Consider the following 17722-nt stretch of genomic DNA (forward strand, 5'->3'; position numbering starts at 1 on the left):
AAGAGAGCGTGAGAATTTGCAGCTGGTCTCTTTACATTCATTTACAGAAATCAGCTGCTTGAATGAAAATTGCTGATGTTATCGGATTTTCAGGTGATATTCTCAATTCATTCAGTTAACGGATTCTCTGAGGTAAAGTGTTCAGATCACAGACTCAGTAACTATTGTATTTAATTGTACAATCATAACATAGTACAGACATTAACTTAATTTCATAATGTCCTTAAACATAAGAATATTGCTGGCCATAAACTGAGAAAGTGCGCGTCCGGTGTGCGATACCTCGAGTTGTCCTACACGCGACTCTGCAGAATGTGTAGCCATCAACCTTTTTACCCATCTCCGTGTCCATCACCCTGCGGATTACGCCATTTTACAGAGTAAATTGCTATTATTTTACTAGTCATGGAATGGGAAACGTGTCATTAACCTGTTAACAGGGGGTTTCTGTGTTCATATATTTAATAAAGGGGGATTTTTAAGAACCCTGTTTCCTTTACTCATCTTATTTTTAGGGGTTCAAGCACGAAGTGCTGAAACCCTATTGTAATTGTACTGATTTTTAGGGGTTCAAGCACGAAGTGCTGAAACCCTATTGTAATTGTAAGGATTTTTATTATTATTTTTCTTCCGCCGTAAAACGCATCGTGCAGCCCAAACCGTAAGAGCTGGAACCTTGAAACTTTGTCAGATGGTAGTACAAAAATCGAGGAGAGGTTCAGAGAGTATCCCCGATTGGCCCATAGGTGGCCCTATAGCGACCAAAAGCGCGAAACTGGTCATAACTCCTAGACCGTATGTCGTAGACTCAAGTGTCTTATATCAATGGAAAGCTGGACTCCTGAAGAACAAAACGTATATCTCCGATTTCATTTCCGGTATGCAAATTTTTCCGCCATTTTGAATTTTGTCAAAAAACTACTTTTGCGAACTAGTCCTAGGTTTTTCGCCCGATCGGAACCAAACCCGTGTAGAATTGTTCTCTGGAGTCTGAATATCAATAATTATCGGAAAAAAGTTGAAATTTCGATTCACGGTCGCTAGGGGGTGCAAAATTAACGTTGTGGGAGGAGCCTATTTTACTAAAACGGCTATCCGATTGTTAAGTCTGACGTCACGCGTGACGTTTAGCCTTTTCCGGGTCCAAGCGCTCCTCTCGTCCAGAAATAACAATGGTGGAACCTGTACATTTATTTACGATCACGTCCTTCTTAGTGAGGCACCTTTGGCGGTCAAAAAGGGTTTAAATTCCTTTAACACCAACAGAGTGGTTAGTGTAGCTCATCACTCAGGTGGCATAATTAAGGGTAGAATCCAGGCATCAATGAAAAAGAAGATTTACGAGGTTGAAGTGAGTTAGCTCGGGACACGGGACACAGCACTGCGGCATTGTAAAAACACTCAATAATAACCAAAACACTAGCGAAAGCGGTAGGTAGGTAGAGAGGACCTGGACTTTGGACCCGGAAAGAGTATTATCGGAGAGTGGTTACGTCACGACTTAGCAACCGAATAACTCCAGAAGTAAATGAGGTGTCTTCACCAGACTCAGTACACATGTGTAAGAGATCAATCTGAGGTCACAGTAAAAAAATCGCGGCGATTGGCCACATGGTGGCGCTATAACATGAAAAAAAACATAAAACAGGCTATAACCACCTGACCGTTAGTCCAATTGACTTGAAAATTGGTATGCAGTGTCTTGGTCCAAGGTGTCATGTATGTCTATGAGGACACTGGTGTATCTCAAAAAACATGGCCGCCGTCGGCCAATGAATTTGAGCACCTATTAGACAAGGTTAACGGAGGCCGATCGGAACGAAACTCGATGGGCATGTTCGACTCATGGCCCTAGAGGTCTGTAAGAATTTTTAAAGAAATCGGCCACTAGTTGACGCTAAAGAGTTTTATGGCTCTGTAATCACGTGGTGTTGCACACACCCACACAATATGCATATCACTTGATAGATCTCCTCATACTGAACAACTTTGCCTCAAGAACCACTGCTGTCAATCAAACCGTTCATTAAATATTTGCAATTATATTAAAAACCTACTTTTGCGAACTAGTCCTAGGTTTTTCGCCCGATCGGAATCAAGCGAATCTAGAACAATTCTATGGACTCTCTAGATAAATAATTATCAAAAAAAAGGTGAACTTTTGCATTTTTCGCATGGCTATAATAGGGTCATATAGAAATTGGGCGTGGCAAAATGCTCTCAAAAGCCTATAAATCCTAAACGAAAACTCAGAACTTCACAAAAATCGATGAGCATATGTGTCATAACATGCTAAAGAAGCATGGGAAATTGTATGGAGATCGGACCAAAGGTGGCACTATAACTGTTAAAATGCTTTAAAACCATATATTTCCTATGGTAAATTGCCTGTATTGGCTGTAAATTGTGTTTTCCATCTATGATCATATAATGTTTATAAAATAATGTTAAAAACCAGTGCAGTACAATTCTCTGGACTCAATCATTATCAGAAAAAGTATAAAAAATAACAGTTTAAAAAGTTGAAAATGAATAACATTGGCATATTAAGCCAATAAGTGGTATTTTACTGCCCCCTGCTGCCATTTCATCATACTACTCCCTAATATTGTTATATAATTCATATTTAGACTTTATAAAATAATTATTTTAACATTTACAATCACATTTTGTCAAAACTCATCTATTGGAGTATTATTATTGACAATTGTGTCACACTGTCTGAGATATGGAAATTGAAAACGAAAGTTAAACGGCATTTAAGCCACGCCCCCGAATACAAATTCATTCATAACTCGAAAACGGAAAGTCGTTGCGCGCTCAAATTTTGATGGTAAGGTCCTCTCCGGGCTCTTGATCGAAACGTGTCGTCGCGGGCCTCGGGAGCGCGCGATCTGCGGGACCCCCGATTTAAATCACACTAGAAACATGGTAAATCATAGTAAATAATACTAGAATGTGGTGTATCAAGGTAAATCATGCTAGAATCCTGGCAAATCATTCTAGAACATGGTATATCATGGCAAATCATAATAGAACATGGTAAACTATGCTAGAACAGGGTAACTCATGGTAAACTATGATAAATCATGATAAACTATGGTAAACCATGCTAGAATCACAGTAAACAATGGTAAATCATACTAGAATGTAGTATATTATGGTAAATCATGGTAAACTATGGTAAATCATGCTAGAATCATAGTAAATAATACTAGAATGTAGTAAATTGTTGTGGGAGGAGCCTATTTTACTAAAATGGCTATAACTCAAGAAGTAAATGAGATATCTTCACCAAACTCAGTACACATGTGTATGGGTTCAATTTGAGGTCACAGTAAACAATTTTATGGAGATCGGACCATAGGTGGCGCTATAACTGTTAAAAAGCTTTACAACCATATATTTCCCATGGTAAACTGCCTGTATTGGCTGTAAATGGTCTTTTCCGTCTATTATGTCAGTGATTACCTGCTTGCTAAATAAAACTTAATGTCTTAAATGCTTATGTGCTTAAAGGCCTTAAATGCTTGAACCCCGATAAATGCTGCTTGCAGCTTTAATTGTATTTGTATTTGCACTTGTTTTTTTGTTTTTTTTCAAATCTGCTATCTGCATGAATTTTCAGTTCTTCAGGAAACCTTCAGACAGTGTTTCGCTTCAGTTTGAAACCAGATAAACTTCACATGCTTGTCTTCCTTCACAAAAAATTGCCATAGATTATGCAAGAAGTAAAAATGCATGTGCCTTGCGCTTATCAGTATCCTAAAGTTGGGTAAAAAAGAAAAACTATATAAACAAAGTAAAAGTTAATTTGACTGTTAACTACCCTAATACAAACCAATGTGTAACTGAAGAAACCAATATATACTTGAGGAAACCGATGTATCTAAACCAATATATAGATTGTATAGTCTATTGTGTGATCGACTACAGGATCTGTACTAAATTTAACAATTATTTATTAAACACTAAATATTACATTTAAATAACAATTTATAATTTATAAATAACCAGCTTTTCAAAATAACAGTTGCAATGTGCAAATTGAACAAACTATACAAATATTTTAAAATAAAATTTTAACCCAAATGCCAGATGACATTTTTTTTTCTTTTCTCCCGGATAAATAATGTTGTAGAATGATGACATTCAACCACCAGATGCCGCTGTTCACACGATTCGGAGGCTTATCACATATTTAAAGATTGAAAGTAGAGCTTAGATCGGGCCCAAAAAATCAAGCCCAACCCTACCTGAGCCCGTGCACGTTGTGTCCGAGCCCGGTCCGGCCCGACACTTTAACTGTAATTATGAGCCCGAGCCCGATTTAAACCCGACCACTTTTTAATACGTGGGCCGTTATAACCAGGGGCGGCAGCATATCATTTTTTAACGCAGATGCTGAGGATGTGCTAGATATATTATACTATTAATAAATGAGCAAACATAGGCCACTTAATATTTAATATTCAATTATTTTAATTATCACAATTAAAGTATTAATTTTATTAAATTGAACAAGCACAACATTCAGCATTCAATCAAATATTCTTAAAGATTTATTAGGCTATTATTAATAATGTTATTTCAACATAATATCTCATTATTTCGTAATATGTACATAATATGTGTGCGTGCAACAAGCAAGATGTGCATTTGTAAATCACAGGGTTTCCGCGGAGTCATAAAAAGTCATAAAACGTCTTAAATTTAATAATACGAATTTTAGGCCATAAAAAGTCATAAAAACGTCCGGATTTTCCATACAAGGTCATAAATTACATTTAGCCACGTCTTAAATTGATATGCTCGTTCATTCATTGGTTCTACCATCGCCTTTTCCCCCCGAAAATGCGCTGGCGGCGGCATTCATTCGTTTCGCCTGATGTAGTTCTGTCTGAGGAATCTGGGTGGTATCACAGCGTTCCAGGTCCATGCGGCAGTGCAGCAAATAGACTTGTCGGAAGGACTTTCACAGAAACCCGCGCGAACTCCCAACTCGCAAGAATCTCCTCAGCTTATTACTGTATATGTCGTTAAGTCACTGCTTAATTTAACTGAAATTATGGCTGGGCATTAATTTTTTCTCGAGAAAACAATATAAAGAGTTCGATAATGTTTATGCGCCAAAAGTGGAACGAAACTCATTTGAACAGCGCGCCACACGGACCATTTATCCGCTCGGCTCAAAGTCCAAACGGCAGCGCAGCGCGTTTACTCTGATCGGCCTCGGTCACGAGATCCAGTGAGAATCGCTTGAATTCAGCAAAGAACACAAATGTCTCCGTGATCTAAACCAGTTTAAAAGCAGATGAAACGGCGCTTACAAACAGGAGAAACACTGTGCGCAACAATACAGTCAGAAGGCTTTTCCGTCTACAAATTCCCATCATGGATTTAGGCCTCTGACAGAGTCAACGCGAGCAACGTGAGCGACGTGCTCCCTTTCATAGTCTACACGTCGGACGCAAGCAACTTGCAGTATCGCCCCCACCAACAACGCATAGTATTGCATGCAACGGTGCGTCGCGTATCAAAAACTGGGACGACACATTTTGCTACGCATAGACGCGGCCGAAGCGTAGCGATGCGTAGCCTTGCAGGCGCGTATGCGTAACGAATGCGCGTTGACTCTGTAAGAGCCCTTACTGTAACGTTAGCCTAGTATTATTAACTGCACCGTGAAATGTGGGATATACATATTGAATTGTATTATATTATTAATGTAGACAATGCATTAAAGGACTAATGGAATATAATTACAGTATTTAATGTATTTAGGCTACTACTGTTTTTCATACATTTCATGAAGATACGTGCCATCAAAGTCAGGCAACACAAACCTATTTCAAGACTTGAAACAATATCCCCCATTAGCACATGCAGAAACTAAGAAATACATTTTCCAATAAAGATATTTATTTTGTTAAGGACAAATGACAAATGTTTGAATGTTCTACCTCAGATTTGTGAAATGTTCACCTGTTTGGCATGATATGTTCTGACAATAAAGAGTAGTTTAAAACCACAATTAACGCTCTGGTTTCTACAACTTTCAGTTAGGAGCAAAAATCTGCCTTTAAACTTGACAGAAATAAAGATTTGACATTTATCGTGATAATTATCGATATTGACTGATATATTATCATGATAATTGTTAAGTGTTGTTCCTGTGTTATTGATACTTAGGAAAAGGGAGCCTTCAGTTTGTTACTCTTAAGAAAATGGAACCTTTAAATAATGAAACTTGTTACTTTTAATGAAAGTCAATTAAAATGTTATTTTTCGTAATTCATGTAGGTCATAAATTTAAATCAAAATGGTCATAAAAAGGTCTTAAAAAGTCTTAAATTTGACTGACTAAACCCTGCAGACACCCTGAAATCAGGTGACAGGCGTGCATTGATTTTTATTAATAAACAGTGTCGGCTGCAACTGCAAAGATGAAGTTGACGATCGCCATCTCCGTAGTGAATGCGCAGAGAGAAATGCACATCATGGATTACATAATTCAAAACGAAAAGAAATAGGCAACTCTCTGATTGTTTCTTTTAAAGACATTTCAGGCTTTCTTTAGATATATTTCTTATGTCTGTGAGGCATACACTGAGTTTCGGTTAATTTATGATGAGTTGCGCTCTAGTTCACGTGCAATGCAAGTGACCGCGGCGCGCCGGCGCCTCCATGATTATATTGTCTGCTATATTTGCTTCTTATTTATTAAATACAGGCAATTCGTTGATGAAAAATGTATTAAAATTAAGATACAATTTATACAAAACGAAATTCACTTTAAAGAAAGGCTTTCTACAAAACAAAACTTAATGATGTGGTCAAAATTATGTCTGACCCATTCCATTTCTCTCGATATGTTGCGCATTCTATCTTACTCATGCTGTTCACTTTTCATATTCAACATAGATGGAATTTTTTTTTTATTATAATATTTTAACAAATATGAAACTAAATGAGCTTATTTAATGGCTACAACACATATAGTAGGCTTACAGACTCTCTATTTGTACAAATTGCTGCACCTTCATTTACTTCTGAATTTTGCACACATAAGTTGAAAGGCATTTGTTTGTGCATAGTAAAACATATCTGCAACATTTATCAAGTTCACGGATAATTGTGCGTGCATTTATTAATTATCTTAATGGATAATGCAACAAGGACGAAGCATGTAAACTGCGTTGTTTGTTTATTCAGAATGGAATGGATCGCAAATGGATCCGAAGGAAGAAACATAAAAAAATAAATAAATAAAAAACGTGAACAATGATGAACACAGAAAATTAACAAGAATGAACTTTGGATGGCATAGGAGGAGTAGGCCTAGGCTACTACTCTAATATAATTCAACAAGGTTTTAGAATATAGAATATTTTTTTAAACAAAATAAATATTTTTAAAGCCTATTATCTTATATTTTTAAAGCCACCCGGTGTGATGGGTGCGAGCGGAGGAGACGCTGCGCGTGACGTGTTGCATTTTGTAACACAAGTGCTTGATCAAGGGCCCGGCCCAATGGGCCGGGTCAAGTTCGGGCTCGGGCTAGGACAGAGAATCTAAGCTCTAATTGAAAGGGAGAAAACAGGACAGAGTAACACGGCGGATATCGCTCATATACATTTTTTTGCATGGCCAAACCATTTTTTGACCTTTGATGCATGTAAACCTGTTGTAGGAGACTCCAAAACAACATTAGGGAACTTTAAAATAGCATAATAGGGGCACTTTAAACCCACCTGAAAAACTTAAATCAATGTTTATTTCATTGGTCTCTTTATTCTATTTTATTTATTTGTGCTATCATTTGCAATTTTATTATTTGTTATTATTTTATTACTGACGGTTTACTTGTCTTTTTTTGTTTGTAAATGTACTTCAAATAAAGCCTTCCTGGGCCGTGTAAAAGCTACAACAAAATTAGCCAAATTATCAAAAAAACGAGATAACAAATTATCTGCATGGCTTTATATATGGCAGTTTTCCCTGTGGTATCAAATCTATATTTTTCAAGGTATCGAATCGAAGTTGGAGATTCCAGTACTGTGACAACACTAGTGCATGCCCTCTGTACTTCTCCTCTTTTTTTGGGTGATTTATGCTGTCAAACAGATAAATAATCCTTGGTTGACTAAATGGCTTTTCTGTCTGTCTTTTCTATGTGAAGTGGAAGTGTTTATGGGATATTACAATAAATGCTCTCCCAGCGGGAGTTTCAACCAGGAGACAGTCAATTCTCTGCTCTCATCTCTCCTCAATATGTGTTTGCTCAGAGAATTTGAGGCAGTCATTAACTTGCTTCTCGCACACAAGAGGCTGGTGAGTTAGTTTCCTTGTGGTCTTGTGTTCTTTTGTGGAATAAGATTGTATGTGTGTACAGATGGTACTCAACCAGAATATGTCTTTTGCCACTGTGGGTACACTGAAGAATGGATTCAAACAGAACAGTATATGTCAAAATTGTGTTCGATTTGTGCTTTTTCATGGGCTGTGTTTTAAAATACAGCAGGCTACTAATAACCCATATTTCATTACAATTATTTCTTAATATATGTTAGTCTGTTCTCCTTGCAGTAAAAAAAAAAAAAAAAACTACAGAAAATGTAAATTATAGGCTAGGCTTTGTCAATGTTGTTATATACAAACCACATTATTATTTAATATTTGTCACAAATAAAAAATAAATGCTGAAAATGTACATTTTGTTAATTAGAAACATCTGTCATTTTAATGTGTTTATTTTTCATTCTTTAATTATTAAATATTCCTTAATTATTTTATTCTTGAAATTAAATAAAAGAATAAAAATTTCAAAATTAGGGCTGGGTATTGTTTACAGGATACCTAGTTTAATGTGAGTTAATTCCATTTTTCCCATTGAAATTTTTCTGGATTCCGTTTTTTTTATTTTTTTTTTTATGGTTCAATTACATTTCATTATTCAAAAACGATGTATAATTAATTAAAATCATGAAATGTGTTAAATTTTACAGCAATTTCTTAACAGTTTAACAAAAATTAGATTCATAATGTGTTTTTTTTCCCCTTCAAATTCCATTTTATTTTTACCCAGTTCTGTGCTTTTGTTTTATTTGGTCTATATTCCATTTTAATGGTTTAATCAAAAACCTATCTAATTAATTGAATTAATAAAAAACAACTTCATTTTAAATATTTTTTTTTTAATAATATTTTATAAATTAATATAAAATATGAAAATATAATACATTTGTACGTTTTTTTTTTTTTAAAGCTATGGCTTTGAAAGCGTGCTGTGATGCCTGAACTAGAGGTCGGCCGATTCATCGGTTTTGCCGATATATCTCTACCGATAGTTGATTGGTGGAAATATCGGTTATCAGCAAAAAATCCATACCGATAGTTTTTCCGGGTTGCGTCCGTTGCTGGAGCGGTTGAGAAGGGTGCGCTGTCATTACATAGTACGAGAGCACTGAGAAGTAGAGGTGTAAAGTCCAGGATCAGAAAGTAAAAGTCCTCCTCAGTATTTTGTTCCAATCACGGCCAATCACCTGGATTTGCTAATTAGCACCGTTTTTCAGCCAGGAGGTAGAACTAATTAGTGAAATCAGCTGGCTGAGGTCATTGGTGGAATAAACATATGGCAGGACTTTTACTTTCTGACCCCTGGACTTTACACCTCTGCTGAGAAGGGACTGCTGTCATTATACAGTGCAAGAGCGGCCTCTAGAGGCGAATTAAAAACTTGGGATGCGCCGATTGGATACTTAGTATCGGTATCGGCTCCGATACTGCCCTTCTTTGCCGGATTGGGTATCGGTCAGACGAGGCCGTTCCAAATCCGATATCGTGCGTATACTATTCGGTGTTATTATTAAGCCCCACAAATAGGCACAAACACATTATAAAGCACCATAAAGTTTTTGTGCACTATATTATAAGTGTTCTGAAGCCATTCTATAGTATAATGTGAGATAGAAATGAATATTTAAAGGGTTAGTTCACCCAAAAATGAAAATTCTGTCAGTAATTACTCACCTTCATGTTGTTCCAACCCCGTAAGACCTTCGTTCATCTTCGGAACACAAATTAAGATATTTTTTATTAAATCTGAGAGCTGTCTCACTCCTCCATAGGCTTCTAAGACATTATAACTTGCTGGCCCAGAAAATGCATTAAAGACATCGTTAATATAGTCCAAGTGACTACAGGTGCTCAATCTTAAGTTTATAAAGCGACGAGAATACTTTTTGTGCGCAAAAAAAACTAAAATAACGTCTTTATTCCGCTATTTATTTCCTTCTCTCTGGGCCTCGAGTTTTTTCACGTAGTGTAATAGCGCAGCGCTTCTGTGTTGTACGTCACACACATGACACGCATGACCAGCGTCGGCCAATAGTGAGCCTACAGATGGTAACCAACCAGAATGCCTATTACCGCCACGCCAGCCACCGCGGCAAATCTACCGCGGCGAAAATAAACCAGTCGCATTTCAAAGTCATTCGCGAAATGACCGCCAGGTGGCGCAAAGGGATATTGTGCAAAACAGCAGCAATTGCTGCATTTTTTTCAATTGCCGTAAGTGGGGTTAATGTCAATTAACAGTAAGGATGAAATACTACAACTATGGTAAACAGAATAGAACATTTTATAAGGCCAGAAAAATAGAATAACAAGTTAAAAATAGAGACGATTATAACCTGTAGGCTATTTCATATTGTAGGCCTAGACGTTGGTGAGCGACACGCCTATTCCACGGGGAGCAGTGCGATAAAAACACACACACAAACACACACAAAACACAATAACAAATTTGATACCAAAAATAACAAACAAAATTAAATTATGTGCAATGAAGCTGATTATTTGTACTATTCTATTGAAGAACGAGACGAATGTAGAGCGCTTCTCCCTCGTGTGAGCGAACACACATTGGGAACGTTTGGGCATTTCTTAGTGAGTTAAGTCATGGCTGAGTGGTAGAACGTACGTTTCGATCATTTAGATGATACGGGTTCAAATCCCGATCCAACTTGAAATACTGAATTTTTTATATTAGCCTATTAATACATTTTATAGCCTATTATTGATGCAGAGAGATTTGTCTAGTTCTACAACTCTGTTACACCATAGTTTTTTGCTTATATTTCTAAAATAAAATTACCACGCATTTCCATTTTACACTAAGGAATAAATATTATACAATGACTTTACTTCTGTAGCCTATAATAATTCCAATCGTAATTTCAAAAGCAGTTCTGTTAAAAAAAAATATATAATGCTAATTCAATAGACCACATAAAATATATAAAATAAAGATATGCAAGAGGCACGTTTAAACGACAAACAATAAAATCAGAACCATTATTCTGTTATGTTCATGGTTCCAGTGGCAGTAATGCATGCACGGCTTTTCAAAATGTCACAAAGTGTTTTGAGATTGTTTTGAATGAAATGTTGAAGTTTATAATTAAGTGTTTGGCACACCACGACAAGTAGCGCTATGCATTGTTTTAAAGCAAGGTTTTATTCTGGCATGTTGAATTAGTGTTCGACAAACACGGCGGCGCGTTCATTTGGATTTATTTTTCTCTTAACAGCTAAAATAACTTAATAGGCTACTCTGTAGTTTTTCGGTCATACAGATAAGAGTAGAGTATAGCATACATCGTTCAAAACTGTAAAATGTATTCATATTAGGCTAACGACACAAGTTTGTCTGCATGTCGTCTCTGTCTCCGGGAACTGCGCGTCACAAAAATGAACCGAAAGCCACTTGCCTCAGCTCAGTCACTATACGAAATTAATCGGCTATCTAAAGCCTGTCTGTATGTCTAAAGCCTGATTATGTAATCCATATGAAACAAGGTAGGCCTACAGATGATCTACTCAAAAATGTTTAGCTATCATGTGAGCGCTTCCCAATAAGGAAAGGACAAGGAAAGGGTGAAAATCTCGCTCTAATTAAATGTAGCTATAGGCTAAATCGCCCTGAATTAAATTGCAAAAAAAGATCAAATACATGTATTTGTCAATGCTGCGATATTGTTTCATTTAAGTTCATTATTCTATAAATGTTATTTAGTTTAACAGCAGCACGAAGCTGTGGTTGAATAATAAAAAATTAAAATAAACTTTTTTCACAAATCGCACCCTGGTTGTAAGGATTCAAAGATCCCTGTGGAATTTAATATTGAGTTGAACATTTTGTTCATGACAACAAATGAACTTGCGTTTGAAGATTGTATTTAGTTGTGCTTGTTGGAAAAAGCTGGCCCAAACTGAAGTAGCGTTTTAATTCTTCAATTATTGAAATAGTAATAAACATTTATGACAGAAATATTACTACATAGCCTAAATGATTTTAATTCCTTCATTATCAACACTTGAATAGCCTATTGCTAATGTCTAGAATAGTCTAGTGTGAATTGCAAACTCTTTGTTTTAAGTCAGTCTCAGGCCCCGTCCACACTACTGCGTTTTAGTTTAGAAACGGAGAATTAAAACGAATACGATCTCCGTCCACACCAGCGTTTTAGCTGCGTATTAGAATTGATCTCGGTCCACATTAAAACGACTGAAAACGCGGATCAAGTGACCATTCACCAACACTGGGCATGCACGTGCCGGTGTAAACAAAACTTCATTGATAAAAATGATCCCACCATGCGCTGGTTCTTCCCGGGTTAACCCAAAACCGACGCTCCATGTACGGTCGGTACCGCCACTGCACACGGGAATTGTCACAGATCGCTCGAATAATAGCTTGCCTCCGGCGCATGTAGGCAGTTATATCATTGTAAAATGCAGAATTTACTTGCACAACAGCTGCTAGCAAAGATATACGCCATGACTGATGACACCCAATCATAGAGCCGAGCGTGAGCCTCTACTACGTCATCGTTTCTAAAGTCCTCCGTTTTGACCCGTCCACACTAAAACGCCCTCCGGAGATTCAAAACGAAAAACGGGTCAGCAGCGTTTCTAAACTTCTCCGTTTTGGGTCTCCGTTTTTGCCGTTTTAGTGTGGACGGGAGGTGCAAACGTAGCAAAAGGTCTCCGTTTTTAAACGAAAACGCAGTAGTGTGGACGGGGCCTCAGATAGCCTGTAGGGGTTTGGAGAAGGCAGTAGTTGCTTTATCGTGGGGGTGCAGGACAAGAGGTGTTAATGTTCCGTCTTTCATATGGAGAGTGTCGGACAGCCAGCCTGATTCAGCCAGCAGGCAAAGGCAAAATTATTTTAAGGATTAATCTCAAAATCTCCAAAAGTCCATATGTAGGCCCTATATCTTATTAAACTATAAATATTGTAGTTTTATTGATTGTATAAAGGTTTTCCACACACAATTTCAATTTAGCAGACACAGAGAGCTCTTTAATTTGCAATCAACCTCGTTTTATTGTAAGGTGAATTCAGCAAGGCATGCTGTATCTTTGAAGCAACAAAGACTATTTGTTACAGTTTTTTCTTTCGTGATTTGTGTGGATGACACGCAGCGACATATACAGTATTATCAGCTGTATGGTGTGTTTTTACCCTGAAATGTTTAATTTCGAGAGAGACCCGGAGCGCGCATTGAGGGAGACAAAAGAAACGTACTAAAAAAAGATCCAGCGCGAGAGAGAGGCAAAGAAAAACGCCTGTTCTTAATTTGTTGCTTTGAACTATTTTCGTTTTGTAGCGTTTACATTTTTTAACTTAGCTGCAATTTCTTTGACAATAGAAATTTTAAATGTTGCAAGATTCTGTGTTTCTTATTTTGCATCGCAAAGGGAATAAACTCTATCGGTGCAACCCTGTTTTAAATAAATAAACTGTCCCGACACTTTATTTATACCTTGAAATGTGCGATGGGTTTTTAAACTTAATTAATTTTCTTTTACATTTTCATTTTTTATTTTTTGCTTATTGTTATTTTCATTGTTTATTAATTGAAAGCAATACTGTAGGCTATTGTAAGTATTTTTCTGATTTGTTCTATCTGTTTTGAAAAATGTCTTCTGTTGCTATGGCCGGGTATCACTGTCAGTCATCTCAATTTCATGAATGATTCACAAAAAAAATAATAAAAAAAATAAAATAATAATTTAGCAGATTAAAGACGATCATCTTCATTTTCTGGTGGCTGACAGTCTTCCTTACGTCGTCTTTGCATCGGCTCAACTGGAATGTAGCAAATTTATGTTGTAATGTACAATTGATAATTAAACAAGATGCTTGCCTTTAATAAACAGATACATATTTAAGCATCTAGAATGGAAAAACAAACACTGTCGGCTACACTGAGATTCGATCTCAGATCGCATTAAGTTCCGCGAGGCTCATGTTGTTGCGTTGACCACAGAGCTATCGCCTGAATACTGTTAAACTAATGTCTGCTCTTACAAAGCCTCATTGATGTGGCCTAATATTTTTCTATTGCAATGTTTTATGTTGAATTTTTTTCATTATTCAATTTATTCAATTTAATTTCAGTATTGTGATTATGAATTCGTTCAATGTTTCATTTGAATTGATTTGCTACCAGCTTTCAATTGCTCTCAATGAGCCGCGGCGGCAGATTACGCAATAGAGAGAATAAACTGACACTTTGCAAAGTCTGTCATTGTAGCGCCTCTTAGCGGTAAGAGGCTGCAAATACACACCCACAATTTACCGCCGCGGGAACGGCGGTAAAAAATATGATGCATTTAAACGCAGAGCCCGCTCCAAAATATGATGCATTCAAACCCACAGCGCGCTCCAAAATATGATACATTCAAACGCAGAGCGCGCTCCAAAATATGATGCATTCAAACGCACGGCGCGCTCCAAAATGGGTGTCCAGCATCAGAATTTTTAAAATGCCCTTGAAGCCAATTTTCTTTTTGCACATATAAGATTAAGGTCTAAACTTACTATAACCATTATTTTTAGAAGATAAAAAAAACAAAACAACGATATAATTATTTACATTTTTTAGATGAAGTCCATAAAAAATGATCATTACCGCAACATGAAATTACATTAAATATATGGTTAAAAATGTGTATTTTTGGCTAATGTTAAAGTAGACTCTTATTACTCGTGCTCAAAGCTATGTAAAACTCTGGAGAAATAACTTTTTCATATTTCCTTATTTTCTCTCATTACCGAAACATACGTGATGATTTACAGTTTATTTTATTTAATTGTTTCACTAAAAGATAACATACACATTTGTTATGTAGCAGACCTTAAATAAGTAGTGTTGTATAATATCTATATACATTTTAAAACAAAATATGATTATGTAATTATTACTTAATTTGTAAAAAAGATACATGTTGCGGTAATGAAAATGCCATTTCGGTAATGAGGATCAATGTTTCGGAAATGAGATTTAGCTCACACATTCACTGTTGACAAAGGGGTTTGATGCCCAACTCTTTTTTACATATTTAAAACACATACAATTTTTAAAAGAATATTTATTTCATAAACAGTGTTTCATTTTCTCATTTATCGTAATCATCACAGTACCATGCCTTGTGTTAACAAGTGTTGTGTATACAAGTTGCAATCTTGTGAGGTCCTGAGTAGTCTTCATTTTACCTGGAAAAGGAAAAATGAATAAAAGGTGAAATGCAGTAAGCACTGACATAAATACAAACTTTGGACTATAATCAAAATTGCACACAATTGTTCATTTAAGAATGGTAGGTGTGTGTGCATTTGTGTGTGCATGTGTGTGTGAGTGTAAGCACGCGCACAGACATGGGCATGCATGTCTGTGTGTGATGTGTGTGAAAGAGAGTGTGTATGTACAATATAGTGTATACTGTACAAAATGTCAGCCTTCACGTTTGCATGTCAGCATGCTTTCATTGCATATATATTATATTATATTTTCATATTATTTATATATATATATATATATATATATATATATATATATATATATATATATATATATTACTAGGGGTGGAACAGTACACAGAAGTCACTGTTCGGTTCATACCTCGGTTCAGACATCACGGTTCGGTACGAGTTCGGTACAATGGAGGGAAAAGCAAAACAAAAATGCAGAAGGCTTGTGCATGTCTCAGGCTGGACCACCAAAGGGAAATAAATTACTTAAGCCTTGTATTTTTTAAATAAGTTTTATTAATAAAGTAAGGCACAGAACCAGTTTATTTGTAGTGCACTGACAATAGTTTTATATAATTAGTTTATTAATTAAATTAATAAAAAGACAAAAAGACCTTGAGATATGTTAGGTAATTGTGCCTCAATGAATTGAAAATGAATTTGCTACATTTCAGAGTAATATATTTGTATTATATTATATTATATTTTTCCTTTATATTATATAGTTACTTTAACAGTTACTAACACTTAGCAGTTTGAATGACTGTATAAACAAAATGACGGAGTATGTTTTTACGTTTCCACTGTTCGATCGTGCCCGCGCCTCACTCACACACACACACACGCGTGCGTGCGCACACACACAAATATAAGTAAACACTTTGCGACTTTTCGATTGTGCCCGCGTCCCTCTCTCTCTCTCTCTCTCTCTCTCTCTCTCTCTCTCTCTCTCTCTCTCTCTCTCTCTCTCTCTCTCTCTCTCTCTCTCTCTCTCTCTTTCACTCACACTCACACTATATTCCAACATTGCAAACTTTACACAGGGGGGTAATCCAGCTCTCGAGTAGCGTACCATCCCCGAGGGCCGCCATTGGCTAACAAGCCATCACCTGCTGTTAGCATTCCATTGACTCCCGTTAATTTTGGCATCACTTTGACAGCGAATAACTTTACATCTGAGGCGTTTAAAGAATCTATTTGTCCATTGTTTATTTCTAAAGAAACACGACAATGTATAAAAGGCTCCATTACCTTGTATCTTACGTTATGGCCCCGTAGAAGCAGTTTTTGTAAAAATAGTCTAACGATTGCGTCATAAACACATGACTCTCTGGAAATTACCATATAGACAGGAGGAGAAGCTAGCAGTCAATCGGGGGGACGTGGAGGCATAAAGTCCGATAAAGTCAAGGGAGAAGCCCATAGAGAATCATAAAGTTTATCCTGCTCCTAGCTCATGGACACCTCCGACTCACGCTCGCCGTCTCTGCAAGTTTCGGAAGGGAATGATTCAGATTTCTCTCGGCACAGCTACTAGAAGACAGACAGGCTGCTCACGTCACATCTACGTCATGAAGCTCAGTTTGAGTCTGCGCAGTACGCTCGACCATCAGGAAGTGAGTGCTTCTTTTCTCCGTTGAAGTCTATGGGGTCGCTGTGTCCATTTATTTTACTGTCTATGACTTTACATCGCAGCCTGCTTCAGAGCATAGAAAGTAAAATAAATGGACACAGCGACCCCATTGGATTCAACGGAGAAAAGTGAAGTCAATTAGAAGCTCTCTCTTCCTGATGGCTGAGCGTACTGCGCAAGACTCAAACTGAGCTTGACGACATAGATGTGACGTGAGCAACCCGTCTGTCTTCTAGTAGCTGTGCCGAGAGAAATCTGAATCATTCCCTTCCGAAACTTGCAGAGACGGAGAGCGCGAGTAGGAGGTGTCCATGAGCTAGGAGCAGGAGCAACTTTTGCTAAGTATTCTGATTAATTACTTTGTCATTTTGCCTCCGCGTCCCCCCGATTGCCCGCGAGCTTCTCCTCCTGTCCATACGGTAATCTCTCTACTGTACGACAGAGAGTCGCGTGTTTATGATGCAATCGTTAGCCTATTTTTACAA

At 37.0% G+C, this 17722-nt stretch overlaps 1 protein-coding gene across 1 annotated transcript in view; it reads left to right on the forward strand.

The window, feature by feature from the left end:
• topaz1 (testis and ovary specific TOPAZ 1) overlaps window positions 1–17722 on the forward strand; it is an 89657-nt gene that overhangs the window by 27323 nt on the left and 44612 nt on the right. Inside the window, exon 9 of the mRNA XM_082185600.1 lies at window positions 8183–8334. Within this exon, the coding sequence (XP_082041726.1) occupies window positions 8183–8334 (152 nt within the window). The remainder of the gene's footprint in view (window positions 1–8182; window positions 8335–17722) is intronic.

Source organism: Leuciscus leuciscus (assembly GCF_965113295.1).
Source record: "Leuciscus leuciscus genome assembly, chromosome: 12".
NCBI classification, from domain to species: domain Eukaryota; kingdom Metazoa; phylum Chordata; class Actinopteri; order Cypriniformes; family Leuciscidae; genus Leuciscus; species Leuciscus leuciscus.